Source organism: Bombyx mori, chromosome 1 (assembly GCF_030269925.1).
Source record: "Bombyx mori chromosome 1, ASM3026992v2".
NCBI classification, from domain to species: Eukaryota; Metazoa; Arthropoda; class Insecta; order Lepidoptera; family Bombycidae; genus Bombyx; species Bombyx mori.
The window spans coordinates 5,951,255-5,973,943 of record NC_085107.1 but is presented as its reverse complement, the minus strand read 5'-3'; the positions used below and the strand labels follow the sequence as shown (position 1 = coordinate 5,973,943).

General features: G+C 33.9%; 1 protein-coding gene and 1 long non-coding RNA gene across 3 annotated transcripts in view; one reads left to right on the top strand and one right to left on the bottom strand.

The window, feature by feature from the left end:
* Nucleotides 1-18,647, bottom strand: part of Fkbp13 (FK506-binding protein) — a 40,097-nt gene extending 21,450 nt beyond the window's left edge. The window contains exon 1 of one of the 2 annotated variants that reach the window (XM_038021743.2): nt 18,392-18,647. In XM_038021743.2, the coding sequence (XP_037877671.1) occupies nt 18,392-18,582 (191 nt within the window). In that variant the 5' untranslated portion in view covers nt 18,583-18,647. 2 annotated transcript variants of the gene reach the window in all.
* Nucleotides 18,648-18,855: 208 nt separating this feature from the next.
* Nucleotides 18,856-21,308, top strand: LOC110385828 (uncharacterized). The gene is made up of 3 exons (XR_002431078.3): nt 18,856-18,994; nt 19,442-19,677; nt 19,761-21,308. It is a non-coding gene; the product is annotated as an uncharacterized LOC110385828 (long non-coding RNA).
* Nucleotides 21,309-22,689: the final 1,381 nt, after the last annotated feature.

Sequence of the window (22,689 nt, the reverse complement as noted above, 5' to 3'; positions counted from 1 at the left end):
GTCAATACATTTTGTCTTAAACGAACTCCATGTCGGTTACAAAGTTTTAAGGTCTATGCTTGCGCGTCCTGTATCTCCATGTTCATTAAATGTGTAGTAAAATCTTAGTGCAATAAAGTAAATATTTTAATAATATACGTCAAATGAAAACTTGAAAAAAAAAACGGGAAAAAAAGCGTTTTGATTTTATAATTTATATTTCAGCTTTTATGTCGATGATCACGGAAACTATTTTTGTATCTTTAAAACTAATAACGTAAACTTCTAAATAAAGGGAGGATAATCGAGATTAGCTCAGTAGTTTTTGGGTAATACTCAAATGAAAAATTAACTAGACGAACAGAAAAAAATATTATATAAATAACGATGGTATAGAGATCTAAACACCATTTCATAATCTTAATTTTTAAATAGCTTCAACCAAGACAAATTTCCCTTAAAACTTTATTTTAATAATTAAAGTTTAAAGCAGCAAAAAAATATTAAAGTTTATTTCTAAATTTATAAAGAAAGTCTACATATAAAGTTCACGATTGAATTCGTGTTTTCTTTGTCATATTGGTTCTTTCGGCCATAGGTACTATTTTTTACGATTGTTGAGAAATAGATAGAAATAAAAATTAGACAAAAACTTTTTTGAATAATATTTTAGTAATAAACAAAGCTGATAACAAAGAATGCTATTGCGTTTTAGAATAATGACAAGACGAAATAAATTTGTTGAGGAAATTGTATTCTCTCACAAGACGTTCCTGATGTAAATCCAAGTAACAAGTCCCTTACTTTGTGTCCATATATCTTGTCTGCTGAAGCCCGACATTATTATGAGCTGGAATTTTTTTTGCATAAATATACAAGACGTAAACTGTATGTAAGATAACCGTTCATCTTAGGCATTTGTCAAGAGAGGCTTACGATACCTTGGTAGGGAGTTGTGTGGTTTGAAAAAAATGTCGGTTCTCACGTTCCCTTCACGTTGACATATTTACCTTTTTAAAAACATCTAGGCTACGCTCAGGATTTACGACATTAATATTTTGAGAGACTTACTTGAACTTCATAATAATTATTGTTTCAGTAGCAGTATTGATTGTTTGTATTTGTTCAAGCGATAAAGAGATTTTTGAAAGCGTCTAGGTCCGTAATCCTTTTAATCTATATCGTTGCGTGGTTCTAAATTTGCTGCTATTGATACTGTGGTGATTCTTTCTTTTTATTTTTTTTTATTGCTTAGTTGGGTCGACGAGCTCACAGCCCACCTGGTGTTAAGTGGTTACTGGAACCCATAGACATCTACAACGTAAATGCGCCACCCACCTTAAGATATAAGTTCTAAGGTCTCAGTATAGTTACAACGGCTGCCCCACCCTTCAAACCGAAACGCATTACTGTTTCACGGCAGAAATAGGCAGGGCGGTGGTACCCACCCGCGCGGCCTCACAAGAGGTCCTACCACCAGTAATTACGCAAATTATAATTCTAAAATATAACGTCCAAACGAAATCAATTGATTAATGATTTTGTACTGGTTTGCAATTATTATTATTATTATCAATAAGTCGCATAATATGTTTTGGAATGGCGTACCGCGTAGATTTCGTAGCGCGACTGCTCTCATCCACTTGGCACCGAGGAAAAGTGCTCTTAATTATTAACGCTGTCAGGGTACACCGTAAACGGCGTATAAGGTACGGAATAAACGGAAACGTCGAGCCGGCACGTTGCAGGAGACGCCCTCGGCGTGCCATTTTTAAATTTTTCAAACCCAAGATTTACGTCGAAAAGCCGCCTGGATTTCGGAGCCAATCGTCCGTAATAAAACAAGCAAAGATCGGCGCCGGCAGCTCCTTTCGTGTTTTATTCAAAGCGGTCGGATATGGCCACATGTGTCCACGAACGATTCACAGTCGGCCACAACACAGATGACCTGGCAATCAATGAAAACAGCTTTTTGCTGTTATATTCGGTCGATACCAATAGATAGAACGCAGTTTTGATTAAACTATTAAATTGAAAACGAAACACAAAAGTATAGATCATAATAAACTTCATAGCACCAACAAGATAGCTCAAGAAAACTATAAAGAGTCAAGAAATACTAAATGAAAGACAGTTTTTTAAACAAGAGCAGATGTTGAATATTCAGAGATCTTCTTCAGTAGAATAAAATAAAACTTGATAATGAGAATGTTTCTTTTCCCAATGGAAAAGCGTGTTTATAGATGTCTTTTGTTGAAATGACTTCCGAGAAAGCCTCTCAAGTCGTTTTCAAGGCAAGGTTAGTAGGCGAAATATGAAAGAGGTTGCTAAGTTTTAATTTTGTTGATTCAACTTCTACGATGGCACATGTTAATAATTCAGGGAGGGCGGCGAAGACCGCACAGTTACCGGTGTGAGGTTACTATACTCTCAGAGATGTAAAAGAAATAGAAGGAGTACGTGGCCTGTGTTTAGGGAATCGCCCGTCGACTTCGAATACGGGGCCCGGGGGAACCGATCGTCTTGTCAAACAAAAACACTCGACGACCAAGCTTTCTGATTCTCTAAACTGTTTTGTTTATTACATCACAGTATCATATACCTTTAAACGAGCAATTCTTGTATATTAATATATATAATCTGAATCTCGGAAACGGCTCCAACGATTTTCATAAAATTTAGTATACAGGGGATTTCGGGGGCGATAAATCGATCTAGCTACGATTTATTTTCAAAAAATGTTGTTTTATTCGTGTTTTCAATAATCAACTCTTCCCGACATCTATTGGCGAATAATAATACTATTTTTCTTAATTGAGGGCAACTAACCGCTTTAAAGACACAACAAGATGGCGTTATCAAAAAAGAATCGGTCATCATCTAGTTAACTGAATATATGAAAATTAATTAATTTTACTCTTAATTTAAAAACTCTGTTCTCTGTCACTTTTAAATCGTTTTTTTTTTTTAAATCATGTTTCTAGTTTGTCTGGTTTGGTTGTTTTGTGTAGTTTCTCCTCCTAGCAGGACGTTTTCAAGGCACTTTATGACTGATGCGAGGGTAGTTTTGTGGCAAGTGAAGTGAACGCACAACTATTACCCGAAGCTTTCATGTACAATTTATGATTCTTCTGTTTGTTTTTTCTAAACCGAATGAAAACAAACGACTGGCATCACTCACACTCACACATATCACCGGAGGTTGGCAAAATAATCGTAGCATATTTTCGGGTTTCCTATTGGTAAATCTAAACTCGAACATGGTTTTGTAATACTATGTAAGAAACTTTCTGTATAATAAATAGTTTGTTACGTTTTCGAGTCTTAAAAACGAACCGTGATGTTTCGTGACCCTATCAATTTATTATAAAAAAATATTAACGTACACATATTTATTACGTGGGTAGGTACCACCACTATGTCTTGTTCTGCCGTAAAGCAATAATGTGTTTCGGTTTGAAGGGCGGGGCAACCGTTGTAACTATACTGAGACCTTAGAACTTATATCTCTAGATGGGTGGCGCATTTACGTTGTAGATGTCTATGGGCTCCAGTAACCACTTAAAACCTGGTGGGCTGTGAGCTCGTCCACCCATCTAAGCAATAAAAAAAATGTAAGTAACAACTAATTACTAAATTGATAAAATGTCTTTGAATCAAACATATTATTTTATAACATTAAAACTCAAGAGTGAAGCCAAACATTGATCGGATCTCACATGCCCGTTTGCATCGATTCTACGAGACTCTATAATATAGCACCACCGCTACCGACTTCAATAAACAAGTTCCGATTCGAGATCGCGATGGATAGCCTGTATATTTTTTTCAATATTAAATATTAAAGGGCGGGAAACCTCGCCCAAGCTATAAACTTTAGCCTCAATGTATCACCTGGGCCTTCGCTTCTACCCGCAACCGACAATCTTATTTTATTGGCTAGAGTTGAGCAACCGATGTCAATAAGTTATCGATACGTGCAACGGCACTGTTGGCCTTAATTAAGAAAGTAACACTCTGTAGCGATGAAGATAACCGACCAATTAAAATTTAGCAATTAAACACGTAGATATTCAAATTGGGTCGCAACAAAGTCATACAATAATAAAATTGAAAATCCAACCGATCACTTTACTTTTGACTTCATTAATGATTAGGCATATTTTAGATAAATTCTATTCGTGAGTTTGAGAAGACCACAAATCGATCGATTAACGAAATACTGATCGTTGAATTTCAAGTCGAACGTGAAAACTGGATTAATGATTAAACGCTGATTCTAAATAAGCACTCACACTATTTTAAAGTCAGACAGATCTGATCGAGTAACCGAAGAGTGATAAGACTCTTTTACCGTTGATTGCATGATGTTCGGGCTAATTTTATCTAGTAATTAATCTACAAAAAAATTTTTATTAACGTAGATTTCTGAACTTAATGTGTGCGTAAAATCATACGTAATTATACTGGATCCATCCAGAAAGACCCAGTAATGACGCGAAAACGCATAAATCGGACCCAATCTGTATCACTTGAGCCTGTACAGATCCCAAGAGCGAAACTACGCGGATAGCCCTCGAGTACAATACGACGCATCCCCTGTCCACGTGCCTCTTAAATTGCATTTATGGCTTGCTCTCGTGCCGTGACGTAAAACGTGTTTTGTAAGACCTCATTAAACTTATACTAGGACATTTGGTCGTGGATATCATCTATATTGCACAGATAACACGCGCGGAGCGAATTCGAAACCCAAAACTATGTAGCAGTTTCCCATTATTTCATTAAAATTTTCAACTAGAGCAAAAGGCAAATTGTCATTATCATAATACAAAGCCGGTCACCGTCCTCGTCGAACCCGTCGCTTGCGACGATGGGCTCGACGAGCGAATTAACCCATAGACACAGCCCACTGAGTTTCTCGCCGGATCTTCTCAGTGGGTCGCGTTTCCGATTCGGTGGTAGATTCTGCGAAGCACTGCTCTTGCTAGGGTCAGTGTTAGCAACTCTCCAGTTTGAGCCCCGTGAGCTCACCTACAAACTTTAGGGTGAAGCTGAAATAAGCCTCTCAAGGCTATCAGCATAGGTAGGAAAAATAATAATAATAATACAAACAAATCTGTAAGTTGTTTTTTTTTTGGCTTAAAACTCATGGCGAGCTGTTTCAACAAGAGTATTAAATAGTTCTAACGATTTTCACTGCACACCCACCTGTAAAAGTTCCGGGAAACGGGTTCTCGGTGTTAATCGCCACTCGGACGGCATCTAGCAAAAAGCATACATTTGAGTTTTGTAAATGTATAGAAGCATGTTGTTTAAAAGCAAAGCCATTGAATTCGCAGCAGCAGCAGCGTTCGCAACGCGACCCAGTATGCTTTTTGGTAGAGGCATCATATACTATGAAAATATGTTATATTTGCAGTCCTTTATTATGATCTATATAAATAAATAAGGAAAAATAAAACAGTTTAGTATCTATTTCACCACTCTTAATTAATTACATAATTAATTATACAATAAAGAAAACGCTTTTAATTAAGAATTAATTAGTAATTAATTAAAAGCATTTTCTTTATTACTTAGTACGCATTGACGCATTTCGAGTAATAAGAAAATGGAAATAATTCTTTTTTTCCAATATTTAGACGAAAAAATATGAAAATGTAGTACATGAAATAGATTTAAACCTTGAGGTATTAATTATTAATGTCGAATTTTACCACTGGGCAAACAATAGTTAAATTGAATAAATAAAAACAAAAAAACTTAATTAGCGTTTCAAGTAAGTGTGCAATAATAATCGAAAAACTGACATTATTGTATTTTTGCTGTGGCAACATAAGTCGGTTTATGTTATTTTTTTACTTTGATGTTACATTAAATCTGAATGCCAAGTTTATCAGTTGTGACCCGTCAGTTAACAAAATATGCTGTTATCGGTGTACATATTATCGTGATATCAGCAATGACGTGCTTGGATTGCTCAAATCAAAATAAGAATAGACGACGAAAAAAAAAAAACCGATTGGAATATTTGGGAAGAATACGGAAATCACTCAATTAAAATAGTTAAAGTGTAGCAAATGTAACGGAAATATCATTAATTTGTAAATACCTAAAATTGTTTCCAAGCAAACATTTTATATTTAATTAAATTACTCAAGTGGAAAAATATTTTGCTTCTCATATATTTTTTATTCAAGCGAATAAAATTTAAACTGAAATTTCCGAGCAGGCAATACACAAGCACCACGTATGCGTTAGGTACCATACCCGCGACGAATGGGCTCCCGATAACGATGCATTATCGGCATCGTAACAATACGTTATTATGAACACTATGGTTATCCAATGTTGTTAATTTTCAACGAAATTAAGATACGTTTAACGTTATTATCTGTATCATCGAGTTTGACAATATATTTGAAATTAAGTTTAGTTACAAAAGGACATTCATTCTTTATCGTTAATCGTTGATTTGAAATTATGTATTATTTCTAATGTCTAAATTTTAAAATGATTTTGTTGAAATATTCGGACAGTGACTCTATTATAAAATATTTGAGAGAGAGAAACATAAGTGTGAAACAAACAATATATGAGCTATAGAGAAGTATGAAGATTACATATACTAAAATCGTATTGAAGAAAAATAGTTCAAACAGTTGTGATTAGAGTAGGAACTTAATGAAATTTTATAGGCTTAAAGTTAAAGTAAAATTACTAAGGGAGGTACATATTCGAAAGATTTACTTTCGAATTCACAATAATAAAATATTGATCTCAGCTCAAGTCATGAAAAGGAAATGAAGACTGCGATCTGAAATACAGTTACTGTGGTCTAACGAATTAGGAAATGAGACTTGAGAATAAATATTGCTTAACGTCGAAACGTGTTGAGCGACGCGACGGTTCATATTCGTTTTCAATTGAGACTTCTAGCTTGCGGTCCGTGTGATTAACTCAAGTACAAAATGCTTATTTCAGAATGGAAAGGTCGTTTTAAATTTCACCGAGACGAGGAAATTGTTGGTTTACTTTTGTAAATATTCAAGTGTTTTCTTTCAATTTTCTGGTTTTTCAGTTTTAACGCTCTCAACCTTTACAGCTTACAGCTTCAAAGCAGTTCCATGTTGAAACTGTATATCAAACAACTAGATATAGGGTATGCGGCTTCGTCTATATTAAATTTCTATCCATGACCTTTAACTAGGCCATAATAAAAAAATAATAAAAAAAACGGTTTATCTAAGGCAAAAATATATTTTGAAAACATTTTCGTGGTTCTTGGGATAGTAGCACATTCATAGGTAAAAGCTCTTCAACCTCACACATAGTACTACATAAAAAAGTTCTGTCTGTGTCGTTAAATCGCAATATTTGTTATTTAATTTCAGTAGATCGGTAAGCTCACACGACACAAGTGTCACGTTGGCGAGTGTTTTGCTGTACCTATATTCTTCTTCTCAGTCGCATGCACTCTTGGCAGAGTGGCCGTGGTCATCGCTTCGGGTGGTGGTGCGCTTCACCAGACGTCGCCATTCCTCGCGTACCGCGGCCTTTCTTGTGCACTCGTTAACGGGACCGTTTAGAGTTGCCTTTATTTGGTCGGTCCATCGTAATGGTGATCTGCCGCGCGGTCTTGTACCCTCTATCATGCCCTGCACCACAAGGCGCTCAACTGAGTCGTCATCCCGCCGCGACACATGCCCGAAGAAAGTGAGAATGCGACCCTGAACGATGGAGGATAGTCGCTGCTTGATGCCGAGTTCCTGTAGAATTGACTGATTCGTTCTGAACTCCGTCCTATATACAATACAAATTTATCGTAGACATCTATCTAGATAAATACGGTACAAGACTTAGTTCAGTTTCAGTAAAGAACGGCAGTATTACATTTCAAACTAGGAATGAACAGAATAGGCATGATATCGGTGCGTACCTATTCGGGATTACCTACAACACGCCCTGCCTATTAGTATAGTACAAAAATAAACTTGAGGTACCAGAACAATAATAGATTTGCTATGGAAGATCAGTAGCATTGTAAACGGCAGAAATCACGATTGAAAATTTGTCGTTAGCATTCCCACGTGACGAACCTAATACAAGATTTCATAGTATTTAACTTTCACTTGAAGTTGATGGATATATCAAGTAGGTACACGATATTTTTTTTCTTTAAGCGGGTGTAAAATAGGCCACGTCAAATTCATACCCCAGCGCTAATCAGCTCGACACGGTTGGCGACTAACGGCTAGCGCGTTATACTACTGTGTCGAATTAATGCCAAGCTCAACTCCGTTTACCAATTTATTAAATTTTATTGTTAATAAACAGTAAGCGATTTTTTTTTATTTTTTTTTTCTTGGATGGGGGACGTGTTCACAGCCCACCTAGTGTTAAGTGGTTACTGGAGCTCATAGACATCCACAACGTAAATGCGCCACCCAGCTTGACATATAAGTTCTAAGGTCTCAGTATAGTTACAACGGCTGCCCCACCCTCCAAACCGAAACGCATTACTGCTTCACGGCAGAAATAGGCAGGGTGGTGGTACCCCATCTGCACGGACTTATAAGAGGTCCTAACACCAGTAATTACGCAAATTATAATTTTGCGGGTTTGATTTTTACACGATGTTATTCTTTCACCGTGGAAGTCAATCATGAACATTTGTTGTGTACGTATTTTATTAGAAAAATTGGTACCCGCCTGCGGGATTCGAACACCGGTGCTTCGCTACATACGAATGCACCGGACGTCTTATCCTTTGGGCCACGACGACTTCAAACGATTTTTTGATAAAAAGTTTAAGTTAGTATTGGCAAAACATATTATATTTTGCATCTAAAAATAATATTATATTTAAATTATAATGAATATCGCAGATACACGCAAACCGGACACATCAGACAGTGTCCTCATTTGTTAGACGAGCATTAGGTGAGGTCATTCTGTCGAAATCCCGTCTGTTAAGGCACATTCAGATTCTAAGAGCTAAAAAATGGGGACAAGAGTAAATTATATTTTACATCAGATTAACGTGATTTGCAGAATCATTATTGCATTTATCAAAAACCTTGGGAGAACGTAGCCTTTTGTTTCTGGCAACAATGGAAGGAGCGACGTGTACAATGCAGTCGTGCGTTTTATTATAAAGGCCGAAATGTGATTCACACGTGAATATAATGAATGTTACAGCCCGCGATAGTGTAGCATTAATTGCATCCGAGTACCTTGTGAATTTCTTAGAAAACAAAATGTTTAAGAGTATTCCTCTTAAATATGTACACATGCATATTTTTAATACGCTTTTATTAGCTTCAGACGTATGTATGTTTGTAACGGAATCTTTGAACATGATTTTGATCCCCTCGAAAACGTCGGATTAACTCGAAATTTGGTATACTTATTAAGGACCGATGACAATTCAATATTAAAAAAAAAATTGAAGTTCAACAAAAAAATGAACAATAAATAATAGTTTAAAAAAACCAACAAAATACGCTTTTGTAGAAAATACAACTAAAAAACAGAAAATAAATTTGAATTAAAAATAGTGTAAGAAAAAATGATTTTATTGTAAAAAAAAGCGTGTAAAAAAAACTCTTGTTTATAAATAATGAAACTTATACTTTTAAAACTATTCGATAGTTTGTCCAGTTTAAGAACGTCTCATTTTATGTCTGATATTTAAAATTAAATTAAATTTGGTGGGAGGTGAATTTCATTTTACTCGCGAGGGAGGATGGAGCTTTCAATTGGATGTCACGTGTTTGCTTTATTAATTTAACAGAACGTTTTCGGTGTTATTATTATATATATATTTCTAAAACTAATTTTCTTGCGATCGTATCTTATTAATTTTCCATCGACAGTGGCTATAGACAACACAAATAGAAAGCGATTAAAAGTGTGAATTGAATCGATTCGACACGGTGTCTGGAGATTTATTTGTTGATTCAAGTTCTATAAGCTTTGTACTGTTAAATTATTAATTTATCACTGGTGGTAGGACCTCTTGTGAGTCCGCACGGGTAGGTACCACCACCCCGCCTATTTCTGCCGTGAAGCAGTAATGCGTTTCGGTTTGAAGGGTGGGGCAGCCGTTGTAACTATACTGAGACCTTAGAACTTATATCTCAAGGTGGGTGACGCATTTACATTGTAGATGTCTATGGGCTACCAGTAACCACTTAACACCAGGTGGGCTGCGAGCTCGTCCACACGTCTAAGCAATAAAAAAAAAAAAAAAAAAAAATTGGTACCACGTGCAATAAAGGAATTTATTTTGTAGCTTAGTTTCTTTAATTGCAACGAAAAAATCTTCAGTAATATATATACCAGCACATCAAAGCTCACCACACTGAAGTTGAACACTGAATTAAACAAGTCTTATTAAAATAAGCGGCCTATTCATGCAAATGCGTTATCAAAACTTTAAATGACATGTCATTAAGTCGATCGACGGCTTCCAACAAATTCCCTTGAAGGTTGGTAAACAAGGCGGGGGTATGTAGTTAAACTAGCTCTTAGCTCAGTTAGCTTCTTGAATTTGGCTAGATTATTAAACATGGCGAAACTTAAATAGCTATGGAATTTAGTTTAACATTGAGTGTTTAGTTAGCTATTGTTATATTTTGCCGTCTAGAACCGAAGAGGTAAAGTTTTGATGCAATTGAAACTGACATTTATGAAATGCAAGGAAGACACATTTACAATGCTATACTCGTAGAACGCTTAAGAAAAAAAAAACTGTCTATATTTCACTTTATTGCACCGGTTTAACTGTTTTTCTTTTTTCGAGTTCATTTATTAAATAAGCTTACTATCAGTGATTTTTAATTATAAAAAAATTAATAATAGCGTTAGCATTTAGCAGAACTGAATCAGTTATTGTAAATGCATAACTGTTGAAAAAAACCGAGACAGACTTGGATGTTTTTTGGAACGAAGTTCCTTATCGCGCGTTGTGAAAGGGGGCTAGACGGAAAAAATTCTTACGAAAAGTTGTCACGACACTTTTTAGATCCGTCATTCTGACCAATCACCGTGTAGGCGCTTATCGCGTGACATTGCTCGTATCCGATTGGTCCGCGTAATGAGTACAGTTTCTCGAGATAGCGTTTCAACAATAGTAATTTAGTTCGTAGTATTGTCTTTTTCTTCTTCATAATGCCGTAATTTATTATTATATCTTAAAAAAAAAAATTACTATTCCTTCACTAATTAATCGAAAGGAACTTCGTTCCATCCGGGTGTTTTTTTAGTGGATGGGTATGTAGCTTTGTTGTTTATTACTGAATGGACTCGGTAGTATGGTGGTAGTACTCGATATTATTGGTAGACCGTGTTGCAAGCCTTCACACACGCATTTTTGGTAGGTAGATTTTTAGGCTTGTTTTCAAAATTATCTGGAGGTACGCAGCTGCATTCACACTACAATCATGAATTGGCTATGACTGGTAATGAGTAAATGCAGACAAAATATTTCAACTAAATCATATAGTTTATCGCTATACGTTGGTACGCCATATTCCATTCAAGCCTTCACAAGTGAACGCACGGACGCTCCTGGATTAATGTGAATGGGGAATATCGAAATTGTATCGTATTTCGTGCTTTGTTTCCTCTGTGCGTCATTTGACTTTAGCTTGTACGTTATATGCACAATACAGAACCTGAGACAAAGCGCTATAAGGGAACTTCGACATTTAACTGATGCATACAAGGAATGTTAAGTTTTATTAATAAAAATAAATAAATTGTATATTAATAGACAGTTCGAATTCTTGGCACGACTTAATATTCAAAATAATTCTGGATTGTATCGTAATAATAATAATAATCGTAATAAAGGCAGAAAAGGACAAATCAATAAAATATTTAGACCTGGCCCACGAGACTACGGCCATGTGGCATGTTGATTCAACCATCATTGTTCCAATAGTTGTGTCGGTACATGGCTTGATAGCGAAAAGTTTCGATCAACATCTTAAGAAACTTTCGTTATCCAGCTGGGTTAAGGGCCTAATACAGAAAGCAGTTATCCTCGATATTGCACGCATTGTGAGGAGGTTTCTGACTCTGGAGTCCTAACCACTGGTGGCTTGTGTCGTAGATACCGCCATCAGCGGCAATCTATTTTTATATAGTGTTTTTTTAAAATTGTATTTTGAATATCTTTTTTAAAAAATATTATGGAATTAATAAGATTTTAAATAAATATAAATAAATAATAATAATATGATAAAACCTTGTTTACTTTTCTTAGTATGCTTCTGATACTTCAATCAGAAATTACTTCTAATTGTACACGTGTTTGTACTAATATTAGACTATAACGTAACAGTATGGGTTAAGTTGTTCACATATTGTATGTATTTAGGACACCACACCCGGAAATTTCAAGCAAACCAGTGGTACCTACGTTATCGTTTACAAACGTTTTCTAATTGCTACATTTACATCGTGTTTCTTTTTTATACGTGGGTGCACATAGAAGTATGTAGGTACATTATCGGTTACTATTGCCATTACAATTCAAGTCCAGAACAAATCTATTTATTGCGTACAGAAGTCGAGTCGCAAGAGGAATATTCAATTAATGAATTAAGCTGTCGTGTCAGAAGATTGTATTAGAAAATAAGGTAGAGTTCACTTTCACAGAAACGATGTCAAGCGCTGAGAACGAAGCACATGGTATTAAGCAAGTGCACTTACCGTTTATAAGTGTTTTTGTTATTTGTGGTGAATAAATAAGAGTATTTAAGCAATGTTATTTTTAGATTCGGCAGTGACCAAATATTACCATACTATCTATATGTATAATATAAGTAATATAATATTTTTATAATCTACTAGCTGTACCCGTCCGCTTCACTGGGCATTTAAAATTAGCATTATTATTTCTCACCCCCACAAAGATTCTCATCATTAACGCCCCTACAACTGGTGTAGGGAGTCCAACACTCATATAAATATTAGCCTATCCATTAAGTACATGTATTTTATACAAGGATACCAAGTTTCAAGTGAATCGGATGCAGGGTTCAGTAGTTATAACGGAACATCCGTAAAAACCACTGTAGATTTATATATTAGTATAGATTTAAAAGACGTATCGATCGATAGTTCTCTGTCTATATCACGGATACGTCTGAAAATACGTATAGTCCTTGATGAATTCATATGGTCCGAGAGATAAAGTGATCTGTGGACCAAGACCGTCAGCTTTGAGGAAAACGATGCTAGGAAAATGATTCTGTAAATAAGGTAGGTAAACTATAACTGTTTTTCCTATTAGCTTGTAGCCTAAAGGGCTATTGCAGTGACTGGTAGGTGAGCTCAGGGGGCTTAATCCGAAAGAATGCGCTAGCACTGGCTCTAACAAGGGTAGTTACAACCGAATCAGAATCGCGACACACTGAGAAGATCCGGCAAGAAACTCAATAGGTTGTATCTATGGGTTAGTTCGCCCGTAGACAAAACTGTATACAGACTCTATTGAGCCTACACGGGCAGATACAATAATCATTCCGCTCGTTTCTGTCGCGATACAGAATTTATTTCTGTGAGACTTTTCAAGGATTTGAGGCAGTCGTTGTATTATTGAAACACAATTCATGTTGATTGATTTATATCTCAAAGGCGTTGCCACATTCACGTTGTGATGTCTATGGGCTCCAATGACAGCGTAACACCGGATGGTTCGTGAGCTCGTTCACCTGTCTAAGCATTAAATGTTATATGTAGAATACAAAAAAGAAGCAACTGGAAATACAATCGTCCCATGTAATTTGACTTAATTACATCGACGGCTTGTAGAGGAAACAGTATCACACAAAAGCAGTTCGAAGCGTCTATGCGTTTGTGCCGTGTAAAGTTGAAACAACAACTGTTTTGTTATAAAATTAAAAGCATCTATTAGCGTTAGTTAACGGAGGCAGCGTACACCGTGGAGACAATTAAAAAAGTTCCAGAACGGACCTTCCGAGCCGCTGCCGGTTATAACACTCTCCTCCATATTGTATGATAATCTGAGAGAAAGTATAAACTTTTTACCAACTTTGTTGCTACAATACCCCTACCTAAATATTATAAATTGCTCGCTGCTTACTAGTATTTCTTTATTATATTACACTATCAAAGCTCAAAGTATTTGATATGAAAATTTATTACGTGTGATTTCTAGGCTACATTCATTATATTTATTCTGCGGAATTTATTGGGTCGCGGACTGTAATTTGAAGGCATCGTGGCGGGTAGGCAACATGCATACTTGTGTACCTACTGGTAATACTAAGCTTGTACCGTAACTCACCTTAGAACTTCAACTTGGCTGGTGCCAATAGGTATTTTTGAAAAGGTGACAGTAAGTTTAATCATAATTTTTGATGCTTATATTCAATTTGAAATTACATCTAACAGGAAGTCGCTTAATTTTTTTTCAATAAACAAATTTTCACCCCTCAATGTTATACTGTAGTAACTCGATAGAAGAAAAATATTGCTCGGATGCATGCTTGCGGATACATCACTCACGTGACTAGCTTATAATTATAAATTGACAAAATTTCTCTTTCCGAAACAATTTTCAACAAATTAATCTCGATGGGAACTTTTTAAAACTTTTATTTTGTTATACTGTAAGTCGATGATGGAAACCACCGAACCGCCACCGCACAGCACCGGCAATAATTAAAATAAGTAAAATCTTGAAAACAACCGCGCACGGCTTTGTATAATTAAACGGTAAATTTCTCTCACACGCATATAAATGGTAATAACAAAAGTTCGGCTCCCGCTGTGCGAAACAGTAAGCAAGTTCAGTCAGTTAATCACGGGTCGTCTTCGTGCAAAATTCCCGAACACGTCGTCGTGTCGTAGCTAGTAATTCTGCCTTATTTCCTTGCAGACGTCTACCTCCTCAAGATTTTGATTTTCGTAAGCTAAGACGTGTAACGTTTGCTTTATAATGTTTTTTTTTTTTAAAACAGACTCTCACCAGTTCGCGTGCAAATACGGGTTTAATAAAAATTAAAAGAAATTCTTTTAGAATTTTCTTAATCATTGACTCATTTTTATATGATTCTGTAGCCAAATAAAAAATAATGCCGTTTTATTATTGTACAATTTACGATTTTTAGGTGTATGTTTAATTTAACATTCATCCATATCTAATCTTAAACATGAATACATCATATTTATCTTATGATTTAAGTCACATGACTCATCATCTAACAGTAAGTTCATCTAAGTTGATGATAAACGTCCTAAAACTGCAAAACATATGCCCCCTGTAACTATTCAATTATTCGTTGGAATATTAACAAAATAATAACGAAGTTTGATTGAAAGTAATATTGTTATCTGGAGTAGTTTTTGAGACTTGTGACGTTTTCGGCTACACACGCTGTTTTGAGTATTGTACTTGGACGCGTTTTACTTAGAATTAAAAGAGAATTATCCCACCACTCTAACTCTGTAATATTTTGGACATTTTTAGGAGGAGTGTTTCTGATAAATAAATACCAAAATTAAATTTCGCATTGAAACCTATCATTTTTTCTCTGAAATATTAAAAGCAACTTAACTTTATAACAGCAAATTACACAGTTATTTTCATGTGTAATTAAAACCAATTATTTGCCCAATTATATGTTTTGTAATTATATGTACGTATCTGTATATTATCGTAGTACAAAAGTTTGATATAAATCAATGTAGATTCACGAATTTCGATTCACAGATGTGAAGCCTGTATTGATTATAAAATTCAACGGCCAAATATTTCAGTTGTAAACTACACACATTAGGTTTAACTAGTTCTTTGAATCTAGTATATGGCCCCTGGAGGTTACTCGAATAGGTAAAAAAAAAAGTTTAAATATTACAAGTACATACGTGGTATTATGGTTATTAACTCAAATTGTTTTATCTCCTGTCACGTACATTGACATTACGATTCACGCGTTGTCGCTAAATATACCAATAATTCAGCTGCCTCATTATTTTATCTTCGAACGTGAACTTTAATGCTTAGATACAAAAATTAGATACGATTTTCTGTTAAAATAATAAAGAGACTCGAAAAGGAACTTGTCAGCGGTTTGAATACAAACAAAATTTATCTTCATTATTTTGTACATGAATATTTAATGAGTTCGTATAAACATAATTTAGATCAATTCATATTTTCGATTATAAAGGTCTTATTTATATAGTATTTGTATCTTCTGGTTATATTAAAAGGCTTGTTTTTTAATATCTTATATTTCAAATTATAAATACAATTAATAATAAATTCAATCATTTACTATGTAGGTTTGTATGACCATGTAATGGTCGCTTAAAATAGTTCTACATCTTTAGCTAAGTGTTTGAACACACGTTTGAACAAAAACTACAGTTTTAAAATTTTAAAATGAAGTTAAATTTCATTTTTAATAGGAAAAGTTTCTTCGCATTTTTTAAGAAAATTCACAACATTTTTTAATATAGTTTATTTACATTTAACTAAAGTATGTAGGTACCATTTTGTTCGATAACTTTTTGCCATCTTATAGGTAGGGACATTTCTATAGCAATGGGATCCCATTGCTATAATTTGCCAATTGCATTTTTACCATTTTTGTAGTAAAATTTTAAAATGTATCGAATTTATTCATTAGATTCCCTCATCTTGACAGTATGAAAAATAAATGAAAATCACACACTTTCCTAATTTGAATTTGAAATTATCTTCTTTAAAATTTAAGCTTTTAATCATACCAAAACCAGCCAGATACAAATAGTATAGCCAAAGAGATTTTATTACAAGCTCATACATACTATAATACGAAAAGACTTTTTCCCCAACCTATTACTTTGAAACCTTGATTTGCCAAATATGCTGATGTACTAAAATCACAATTAAAATGTAACATAATCTACGCGAAGGTCGATGAACAAGTTCGTAACATGTAATTATTGAATTCCATTAATTAATCAAAGGGTTTCTCAATAATCTATATGAATATTAAATTTAATACTTTAACACAACTTGGCATTTCCTTTTTAAAATTGATTTGAATTTAATATTTGTAATACATTAGTGGAAGTTTAATTGTTTCATCATCACTAAGGAGTCTTTTAAAACTGTTATCGTTTTTTTAAACTAAATATGCCTCTGAAGGTGAGATTTATAATAATTACAAGTGAATTTTTATTCGATCATTTAATACAAGAAACTTTGGAGACCTATTTTGAATCCATATGTTATAATGAGCCGCTTTTCCGTGGCGATATTCCCCCTGCTTGCCGGTTCATTGATTTCATTCTGACTTCAAAATAAATTGATATCGGAAAATCACACTGATGAAAATGTAACAACATAATATAGCTTAACACAAACGTCTTACGTGTGGGATAGGTACGCCATCTTGCCTATTTTTTATGACTTAAGGCCACGCACTTTCTTTCAGAATGTTTGCTGTTTTTTTCTTCTATTCTTTCTACATTCTCCTATATTCTATAATTTTTTTTATTTTAATAATTATTGTTAAATGGCATTTATTTCGTATTTTTTTTATTACAAAAATAACACGAGATGAACCGCGTTGCTTGCTTAGTTAAAAATGAACGGATGTCACCCAGTTATTTCACATTACGATAACATTACACCTACTCAATTTACCCACTCAGAGGGCCTTCCTACTCAGAGTTTCAGTCAAATCTATTTGACACTTACCTAAAAATATAGGTATTGTGGGGTTTTTATTGTCACCAAGCTTTGCAAAATAATAGTATAACTAGAAGCGAAAAATAGAACGAAAGCTCAATGTGCCGTGACTTCATTTAGCATCCCTATTTCATAAATTAATTGTGATACATGCCCTAATCTTATTTATTATGTAGGTAGATATTAACTTCATGTCTAAGCTTTTCAATGTTGGTACTATTCATGGTTGTTAGGTACAATGAATAACAAATTTCGTTAAGAGAAATTTTATCGGAGAAGTTCAGAAAACATCAACAGATTAATTAAGGAAATAGTGACCTATTTTGTGGGCATTGACTGAATTGCTAACATAAAATAATTGTATTGATGAGTTCATTCAAATTATCTGTGGTATTTTAATTTAGTGTGTATAGGTATTCGAACACATTAAAATAGGTCAAGAAAGTGAGAGTGCATGGTGGTAAGAAAATGATATGTAAAACGGTAATGTACCTACTGTGAGGCAACGTAATACAAATAAAACTACCGTTAACTTCTGCAAAGCGTCGGCAAAATCTACCATCAACTTATTTTCATGCACCTACTTTAAAATTTGAAATCGCAAAATAAAAGGTGATGAAAAAAGAAGTTGCACAAATAAATAATCGCAATCACAGATTTTGGTCGCTACTAGGATTATGTACTTACCTCGAGTCGAACTTGTGTCCGTCGTCTAGCGTGCCAGTGTAGTGCATGGTGAGCATATCGCCGTGCTTGGACTTCGTGGTGCATCCTTCTGGAACGCTAACTACTTCTGTCTTTAGTTCAGTGACCTCAGGACCCGCGAACGTGGCCCCGGCCAAGGCAACCAGCATAAGCACGCAGCGCAACGTCGTCATTGTTGAACTTACGAAAAGTTTTTTTTTACAAGAGAAGCGTGCGTTACCAACTGCGCCTGTACTACAACTGAGCAGATTCCGGAGTTCCGACAACTTGGAATTCGAATAAAGTTTGCCGCTCTCTCGATGTGGCGGACGCTCGCTACGCCGTCTCGCTCACACGCCTCGTAGGAAAGGCAACAGAATGAGAAAACTATACTAATATCACGTTAACCAAGGCCGAAATGTGTGGATGATATGAGCCTGTTCGCGCTTGCCACGCGAGCAGTGACGTGATTATCATCAGTTGATGTTCTACTTTTCCCTAATCTTGCCAACATGTCATTTTCGTACCAATACTAAATTATTTATCTAAAACTTTGAAGTCTTTATTTAAACAAGCAGCGTAATAAAAATACAGCATTTAACAGGTGTATGTACTGTTATTTTCAATGAAAAAACTCATTGCCAATAAGCTCACAATTATTAATAACAATATTGAGTACAGAATCAAAAGAAGAATAACATGTTTTTCTAAAAACAAAATTGAGGTTTAAATATTATGTCAGTATAATAAATATTTTTAATTTCAAATTAATCTGAAGTCATAATTATACTTACGAGTATAATTAGCGCACATGCAAAGTCAACTTGGAAGCTACGCGAGTGTTATAGTTTAAAAAAGCTTAATCGTATATAAAAGTGATGGAATAGCTAGAATTATAAAAAAAACTCAAAGAAACAAGTGCTAGTACCTACTAAAGTAGTTGGGGAATTTTGTCCACTTGCGTGTTAGTCTTCAATATTTTTATGTAAAAAAAATATTACACGAATTGGCAAACATACTTTTATAGCCTTTTAATGAACTTTTTTATTCGAGGTGAGAACTTTTGTTATCTCCATAGATCAAGAAGATCAGTAATAAATGTTGAAATGTTGGGTGTCGACTAGTGTTGAGTGTCGCTAGGGAGAACGATCATAAGTCTCGTACACGTGAGAGCACATATTCATGTAGACATGTAGGATTGTACCGTGTATAGTTGACAGGTTAAAACAGAACCTTGTTCACACTTAAATCGGAACATTCGGAACTACCAACGATGTCTTTTACACGAGGTTAGCTAAAAATGTATCCATATATTTTTTATCTTTGTTTATAGTTCAACAATTAACCATCTTATTGGTCTTCTCCATTACAGCCTCTATGGGAATGATTGGCTTAGAATTGGCAAATGAAGTTATGAATAACAGTGCATAACACAACGACAGTGATTTGGTGAGCATGCTGTCATGGATGGAAATATTACAAGATAAAAAATCAAATATGTAAGATCCCCAGAACAAAATAAAACCTAAGTAAATAACATTTTAAAAGTAAAGTCTAGATGTTGAAGAGAAAAGTGGCGTTAATGGCTAGCGTTGATGGAAAACAGGTTTAAGTAACGATGACGCAAGCAAGCTTAATGGAATACTAGTTTTTACTAACGAAAATGCAGTTGAAAGTATTATTTTATAATGTGTCAAATATGCACATTAATTACGTTAAATATGATTGACAAAAACATTTTGAGTAGGTATTAATATAAGTTTAATCTACTTATATTTTTATTATTATTGTACTAACGCTATGTTTAGTACCTTGCAAGTTAATTCAGTTGTAGGCTACTTATTACAAATGCTATTTCCCATATGTAGCTTACATTTTATTATAACAATAAAACATTAAAATTAAGTCATTCTAAATATTAAATTACACACAGTATTGGTTGAAATTTTAGTATGAGTCTAATGTTTAGTCTGAAATTAGTCTGAAATGTTACTTTTCAAATAGTATACAGTGACTGAGCCAGTTATCGTAAATTCTCATTTTGTATCAGATCTAATTTTGTTAAATACATAATAATACTATGTTTCAGTGTGCATGAGTCACAACACTACCGGTGCAAACAAACAAAGTATGTCTTTATTACTATATAGCTAAGTTCTGTTGGTGGTTTCGTATGTACTGCACTAACTAAACAAGTCAGTGCGTTAGGCACATACATATGCATATCTAAATGTATATCTGATATCTATATGCATGCATATGTATGTCTGAAATGTTGTCTGAAACGGACCCTTTTGTAATTGAGAATCAATTACTTAGTGTCGATGCACTTAGTCTACTGAGTCACATTTCTAACTTTTTCTGCTATATGATTTCGATTACTATTCCAATATGTCTAGATAATCTGTGTGCTTATTTGTACTAGATATATTTTCACGATAGTATTTTAGTATGTATTAAAATTTTCGGCGAGAATATTTAATGTTTCTTGCTGCAATATTGTATCGCTGGTGATTTGAAATCCATTGTTTTTATGAAATAAGTTAAAAATACGGTTAGGTTGCGAATTAAAAGTTTTAAATAACTAACTTTTGGCTGATTTTCATGTATATTTTATATATTTCAAATACCTTTTGATGGGCTAAAATTTTTCTTAGGTCACTCAGGTATATAAGTTATCTAAGAATAGTTATAAATAGGCATCTACGCATATAATATAAAGAAGATTATATAAAGAAAAATTGTAGATGTCTTATTAAATATTAATTTTATTAACTTATTTGTTTGTTAATTATAGTAGTATATTTTGATTTGCAATTTTTTTTTATCAATGTAACATGTAATCTTATGATTTCCGAGTAATTAAAGTGTAAATTTTAAAATAAAAAATTGTATATAATTATAAAAAAAAATCGAATTCGAGTATTTTCGATTTTTTGCATTTTCTGTGAAGATTTACTATAGTAACATTTTTTTTTTCACCATCGGAAAGTAGAGATTTCAACGAACAGAAAACATACCAACTTTTTGAAAAAAGCTGATATTTTGACGGGTGAATTTTCGATTGAAAATTAGGGTGCTTTTTCAATATTAATTCAAAATAAGGTTAAAAAATAAATATTTCTCATCAAATAAATTACAGCGTATTCGGGACATAAAAAGGTAATTTTTCGCCAAATTTCGTGAAAATAAAGATTTTTTTTTGAAAAAGATAAATAAAAAACCAAAAACTTGGTTTTTTGAATTTTTCACATAAATTTTGAGGTTATGTGAAAAAAGTGTAATTACAAAAGTATTAGATCTTTTTATTACCTACAACTTTGTCATTTGACTTTTTTCCATAGGACTTTTAGTTTTGCCGAAAATCGAGAAAAACCGTTTTTTCCCTAAAGCCTCCCCCCCTTCCCCTTCCCGACCTCAGATCGCCCGTAAATTATTTTTCGTTTCATTTTTATAGTATTTCCCTCCTTTTCTAATGGGTTTCGTCCTACTATTCTTTTTTTGGGTTTTAAAAATTATCGACCCCGGTCTATTAGGTTATCTATGTTCGATAACATGGAAACTAGTAAATATTATAATTTTTTAACAACAACTATACTACTAATAAAAATTTCAATCAAGTGAAACGCTAATCTCCTTTGATTATACTGTTAATTATAATTCCATTCCATTTTGGATGCCTGGAAGTGAATTTGTATATTTAAGGTAAACCCGTCTGAGCTGCACGTAAAATGATGTAGGTAGTGTTCTAAGTTGACACAGTTGACAGTTTCATGAACCTTTCAAAAACCGAGACGTATGTATTTATGACGTCTTAATTTAATCTTAGAATCGATATTATTGGATTACCATATTGCTTTAAGAAATAGCTTTCATTTACATGTTAATTGAAAGTGTCAAACAGATACTATCAACAGATTGCTTTTCAAAGAAAAACAATCAGTTTTAAATTAATTTCAATTGTTTACTATTTTTTATTTATTTTTATTGTCGTAAAGAATATTTAGTTAAAAAAAACATTGTTGGGCTAGCTTGATATTAGATACAGAAACGGCACAACAATTTACCGATTTTTTTTTTTAAATTTGTGTAGATTTTGGTACGAATTTAATAATAATAATAATAATTTACTACTTAACCATAGTGTGGTCCTCAAGTCTCTTTGTGAATCGGAAACTTACAAGTACCTTGGTATGTTTGAAGTGCTGAATATTGTTGACGCAGATATGAAACAATCGTTTAGAGATCGGTTTTTTGGTCGTCTTATAAAGGTCTTAAAAAGCCATTTATCAGGCGGAAAC